Source organism: Anopheles stephensi, chromosome 3 (assembly GCF_013141755.1).
Source record: "Anopheles stephensi strain Indian chromosome 3, UCI_ANSTEP_V1.0, whole genome shotgun sequence".
Lineage (NCBI taxonomy): Eukaryota > Metazoa > Arthropoda > Insecta > Diptera > Culicidae > Anopheles > Anopheles stephensi.
The window spans coordinates 16,335,140-16,341,537 of record NC_050203.1 but is presented as its reverse complement, the minus strand read 5'-3'; the positions used below and the strand labels follow the sequence as shown (position 1 = coordinate 16,341,537).

At 43.9% G+C, this 6,398-nt stretch overlaps 1 protein-coding gene across 2 annotated transcripts; it reads right to left on the bottom strand.

Annotated features, from left to right (window-relative positions):
- Window positions 1–1,659: 1,659 nt before the first annotated feature.
- LOC118509035 lies at window positions 1,660–5,734 on the bottom strand. Of its 2 annotated transcripts, none has more exons than XM_036049075.1 (6): window positions 5,072–5,734; window positions 3,073–3,231; window positions 2,885–2,972; window positions 2,325–2,805; window positions 2,064–2,247; window positions 1,660–1,994 (listed from the first exon to the last, which is right to left on the bottom strand). In XM_036049075.1, exons 1-6 carry the CDS (start codon window positions 5,214–5,216, stop codon window positions 1,882–1,884), a joined length of 1,170 nt encoding a protein of 389 aa, XP_035904968.1. In that variant the 5' UTR covers window positions 5,217–5,734; the 3' UTR covers window positions 1,660–1,881. The 2 variants fall into 2 exon arrangements, with proteins under 2 accessions (XP_035904968.1, XP_035904967.1); XM_036049074.1 differs by having other exon boundaries at window positions 1,660–2,009; window positions 5,072–5,717.
- Between the last annotated feature and the right edge of the window lie 664 nt (window positions 5,735–6,398).

Sequence of the window (6,398 nt, the reverse complement as noted above, 5' to 3'; positions counted from 1 at the left end):
TAAGACGACAGCGCAACACGAGAAACGCCACGCAGCTGAACGCGCCACCGATAAACAAACAAACCACGCACGACCGATAAACAAACAAACCACAAAGCAGCGCGCACAACATAATTTGCAACGCAGCATTATTCAGCACGCAGCATAATTCAACACGGACCAGCGCACCAGCATCCATCCAAACAGTTCAGTTGATACTCAGACGCTAATCCGAACGGTTATTAACTCCGCCGGTCGATGGAAATAAAGTTAAGTTTTTTTTAAAAACACTTCTCCCGGACACCGTGCGTTAACTTGTGTGTGTAATTATGTTTCTTTTCACAGATACTCGTCATCATCAGCATCCATTAAAAAGGGAAATGGGGAGCTGGTGGATTGAATATTTTGTGTACATTGACTAATTGAGCTGACAAATGGTTTACACATCATGAGTAGCGATAGGGAGTGGGATTTTTAATAGATAGACCTCAAGATAATTATGGATCTTACCTGCTTACAGTTCGTCAGCTTAAAGGTTCTAAAGAACAGTTCATTGAAACGATTTCATTGGTAAATGCTATAAAACAACTGATTTTTGCTAGGAATATAGTCTAGAGGGCGGTTTTCACACAGCAAGACTGAGGCTCAAATCCCATCCAGACCACCTCTCTGTCTGACGAAGAACTGACTATCCTGCTACGGCAGATTTTTACGAGAAGGCTTCTTGAAGGTTGCAGTGTCAAAGAAGAAAAAGATGATGCAGTCTGAGATAAACATTTTCAAAATATCGAACCTAGTTCCATGAACATGATTGGTTGAAACAGTCAAGCGGATCAAGGACTTTGGAGGCCTCGAATGGAGTGGCAATTGAGGCACCTATAATTGTGATACTAGGGGGCTACAATAAGATTTCGCTCACCGGCCAGGCCCCGAGTTCGATCGTTCTTTTTGAGGAACGTAACGAACCTGCCCGGTGGCGGCCCCGTGGTAGAGGCGACAACAGTGCTGGTCTTCATACGGCAGGACCGGTGTTCAACTGAGGGCTGACTACGTGGCATCCTTAAGTCTTGTAAGCCAGAAATGGCAGGCATGACCTAAGAAGTCGTTAGGTCGACCTAAGAAGAAGCAGAACGAACCTTCTAGATCAATTCTGGATCACTAGAGTTGGTCCTGGTTCTGGTGAGATTAAACACCCATTGTCAAGTTGTTGAAGACTGGCATCGCTGCTACTCTGCTACCGAATTGATACAGTTCCCATTAACATAAGCTTTTTGACAGCTTGACAGAAGCTCTCTCTATCTTTCTCGCTCTTTTTATCTTTCTCGTAATCGCTTTCTCGGTATGTCTCTATTTCTTTTTCTCTCTCTTGCTCGATAAGATCACGATATCTCGGCACCTACCTAAGAAGTCATTAGGCCAAGTTGAGTGTAGGAGAAGATTTCCTGAAACAAGCAGCTAGGACTACTAGGACACTAGAACATGGCACTAATATTATAAGGCATATGGCAGTCAATATGAGGCGCAGTTAAAGCACCTTCAAAATCCCCTGTTAGCAAACTTACTAAAACATCAATATCATGCCGGTGAGTCATAAGCCCTGGACATAATATATGTTTTATTCGTATGAAGTATACGTTACGTAGATTTTGTGATTTAAAATCTCTTATTAAAAACAATTAGTTCACATTACTTTCATAAATTTATTTTAACTCCTCAACACAACTCAATCGCACTCGTTTTATTCAAGTGATGAGCTGCAACGTGCTATAAATAAATTATTACCATCTATTTACACAAACAGTTCTCGTTACCATCAGTCAGCATTCATCACACTTTGTATGTGTTACATTTTAATCGACAGCATTCGACGCATTCCTTCTTTCAGTTTCCATCATCCACTTCTTAAGCTGCTGCACAAGCATTTTGTTTGTACAGCAATCGGAATCCTCGATTAGCGGCGTCCGGTGTTTCATTGCCGTTGGTCACCGTGTACAGCACAAACGGTCGTGTACTACCTGCGGAAGAGCCAACTAAAACATTTTAACGTTTGAAGCAACGAATTAAGCACCGAAGGCTTTGCTTACTCGTTACGCCCGGAAAACCAAGACCACAGAAACGATCGGACGCCAAGCCGGTAGGGTTCGGTATGATGACGAAATCGGTCCCACAAGCCGCACCGGAAAGACTCAGCATAGACATACCGAGCAGCGCGGGATCAACAGCAACAGCATCACCGGTCACCGTAAACGCGAACCTATCTTCTGGAGGCTATAGAGATTGTAGGAAATCCCAATTAAAACTCCCTAAAGACCATTTCCTGAGTTGAAGAGAAAGCCTTATCTTACCAGCGAGTAGGTAACAGAGCACTGACCAGCGGCCGTTCGTATACAGATGCCATAGTTGGTATTGGCGAGCTGTCGACTTCCCCGTGCACCGGCCGCATTTGTTAAAGGATTTTCTCCCAGCCCATAATTAAGGCTGCTAATCTCGCCGGACGATTCCGTGTAGTACTGTAAACAGCCGGCCGGTGCACGTTCCGCGCTGGCACACGCTATCTGCGACAGCTCTATGTTCCACAGGCGATTAAACGAAACGTCTGCGTTGGTGGCGATTCGCAACGAGATCGGGCCACTGCCGACAAAGTTCACGTACAGATGTTGGCCCGTGTTTTCGCCACAGATCGGCACCACTGCCGGGCTCGATCCGACGATCGTTAGCCGATCGGTGTTGCAGGAACCATCACCAGTCGGTTGGCTGAGCGTCAGCGTACGGAAATCGATCCGAAGCTGACAGATCCCACTGGACGGTGTGATCGTAAATGTACAGCTGGAAATTGAAATCGAGATAGAAGAAATCCTCCAGAGTACAATAGAATTTCTTGAAGTTGTCCAACTCCTGTCCTTACGTTCCACCTCCAGCATAAGGTCCCGGATAGCCAGCGTTCGTGAAGTAGGTACTGTTGAGGTTTGTCGAGCCTCCGCAGGATTGAGTGTCTGGAAGTGAGGGAGACCGAAACATTTTTTTCCACATTATCGAACGTTGATCGAACATAACGACGGCCCCGGACGGCCATCATATCGTCATTATACTCACACACACAGCAGACGGCCTGGTTGGTACGGGAGCTGCACGAACCAGACGCTAAGCCACCGTTGTCTTTGCACTCGCCCGCAATCAAACAAGTGCCCGTTAGGCCCGAGGGTGACGTGCACGGAACGTTCGCAATACGGCCAATCGTGTAGAAGGGAAAAACTGCATCCGAAATCGGGAAAAAAAAAACAAAGAACAACCACAAACCACAGAATTAGACAGTCGATTTTTTCACTGGCAAGCTAGCGGACAAACACCATACGGTGCCGTACACACACGTTATGTGCGACACTATCGGAAAGTTCCTCTTTTTCCGGTGAAATATTTCAAAAACCTTATCTGCAACACCGTAAAACAACTTCGTCCCACCGGACTTTATGATGTGTGCCGTGGTTGTTTCGATGGAAAAAACAGGACAAAGCACGATGGTAAAGGTGTACAAATAGCGGATAAAAAATCCGAATTTTTCGCTTTAGTTTTATGATGTTTAGATCATGAACTATTACAGCACGTGCTTTATCGTAAAGAGTCGGTGTGCAGTAAAGGCAAAGAATAGCCAAAAATGAAGCAGAAAATGTTAAAAGTTATAACAAACCAATCGCAATATTTTTTAAAGATGTTTTAAGTGGCAAAATGATACGTTAAAGTTGAAATAAACAATAAATAGAACAGATTGCCAGACTATTGGCCAACAAGTTTTTTTGTGTGTTTTAGGTTGAATTGTAGTTTGAATCTTCCTTTTGAATCAGTTAAAGTGAAATTAATTTCATTTTGTAACAAATTCCTAAATTCGATGACTTCATTTATTCATACTCTTCATGGGGTGGCCCTTTAGTAGATGGGACAGCAGCAAGACTGAGATTCAGATTCTGACTGACCATCCAACGATCCGGTATCAATCAAGGCTAGTAAGCCAGAAATTTCAGACATAACTTAAGAGGTTGCAAAGCCAATAAAGAAGGCTAAGATACTCTTCATGTATATTTTACTATTTGAACGCCATTTGAACTGATTCACAGTCACATCTTTCAACGGGTTAAGCAAATATTGCAATCCCGTTGTTGACAGTTTCAATCATACAATGGAATCACAAGAGAACATTGCAACACTACTGTGGAACATTTCCCACACATTTTCATGAAAGTCCGCGAATGTGCTTGACATCGAGTGGTAATGTAAACTGAACGTTCCTAGCACGTTTTGCAAACTTAAAAGTTAACCAGGATTGGTCCATACAATCGGCAAAAATTCCTAAACTGATTGCCAAGTTCCATTATATGATTGTATCTTTCCACAACGATATTTCAATATTCGATTATCCATATTCAAGCGATTCAATCCACTGATTTATTTCAGTGATTCAAAAGTGAAGTTCCGAGTGATTCAAATATTCCTTCATATGGATCGAAACCCTGTACATGCTCTAGAGTCAGGTTAATTTATATCTCTTGATTGATTGCTTGCTTTGCTTTACACTTAAATTATATGGAAGTGAAACAAAATTGTCTTTCATCTAAGATTTTTTCTTATGTATGTTAACGCCAAGAGTTTAAGCTATTTGTGCCATTCACAGATTTCTTAAGCTGCATATTTCTTACATTATTTTGTTTCTATCGGAGAGAACTTAAAACGCTTATCATTGGACAAATCATAAAATATCTTCGTTTGGTCGAAACCATTGCTACAATTAATTTTTTTTTCCAATCATTTTAGATTTTCCTCATCGATCAATCCAATTTGTGATACAAACTAATGGCTCACGACATCATCAATTTATGCCAACTTTTCACCCAACAAAATCACACCTAACCGATAAAATAAAAAGTATCACACAACATTCCAGCAGCATATCCCAAAACTTTTTCTTCCTCTATTTTTGCAACACTTGTTTTTGCCATTTTTCGCACCAATTTGTGTCATCGCGTAAACCACTCGCTCTCTCTCTCTCTCTCTCTCTCTCTCTCTCTCTCTCTCTCTCTCTCACTTCAGCACAATAACTCACATCTTCCACTGCGTGACGCCGTTTGCACGACATCCAGCTCATTTTTTTCTTCCGATATCGTTACATTCGATAGCTGCAGTGCATCGTAACAACTGCAGCATGCAGCCAGTACGCCAGCACTTAATAACACTGACCACCAATTCATTGCACTACGAAATTAATTAAATGTGTTGTTTCGATTGCAAAAGGAGTGAAACCTATTGTGACAGCTTCCGCTGCTTTCCGGTAGCAGTAACACCTATCCGATCCAGAACGGTCGCAAGACTACGGCACCACTTTGTTGCGCGGCCGTTGGCTAGCTTTGCCGTTCCGCTCCGGAAAAAGGTGATAATTCCCACACGCTCGATGCGTGTGCGGAAACGTGTACGTATGAGCCGTTTGCTGCCTAGGCATGACTTACGAGCGCAGCAGATTCTTTCACCGCCATATGAAGATGTTTAGCCGAGAAGCTGAGTGGAATGGGAAAGATAAGGAGAAGAAGAAAAGAAACGGAACGCGGTAGAATACGGTCGTCTGAAACGCATGACTTGACGAAGGCACCGGTGGACTTTCTTTTTTCACGCGTCTAAACAGAGAGTGAAAACAGACCGGGAAGTGTTTTCGATGTTTGCACTACCGATTAGCTAAACTGCGCCGATGCTCCTGGCGGTGATACTGGACTGTGGATATCACGAATGAATGACCAGCTAACCTAGATTTTGCTTCAGAGTTCATGAGCTGCGTATGCGTATACGTCATAATTGAGCTTGGTGACGTTCTATTGCATTTGACAAGGCGTAGAATGTTGAAGTGTTGGCTGCCGTTCGATGGCACTTGTGTACTCTTGAATAGAAACGGGTTTTATTCATCTTGGAACATTACTTACTTACTTATCAGGCGCTACAACCGCTTTGCGGTCTTGGCCTGCTGCAACAATCCTCGATACCGCTCACGGTTCAGCGCCGTCGTCTGCCAATCCGTTATCCCGGCCGTTCTGGCGGACGCATCAACGCCATCACTCCATCTCAATTTGGGCCTACCACGCCTCCTCTGTCCTTGTGGACGGCCTAAAAGGACTTTACGGGCTGGGTCGTCCGGTGTCATTCTCATGACGTGACCAGCCCACCGGAGCCTGGCGAGTCTAATGCGCTGTACGATAGTGAGATTATCATACAGCTCGTAGAGCTCGTCGTTGTAGCGGCTCCTCCATTGTCCTTCCACACATACGGGGCCAAAGATCCTTCTGAGCATCTTCCTCTCGAACGCGGCTAAGAGGGCTTCGTCAGTTTTGGACAGAGTCCATGTCTCAGAGGCGTATGTGAGTACTGGGACTATAAACGTTGTGTAC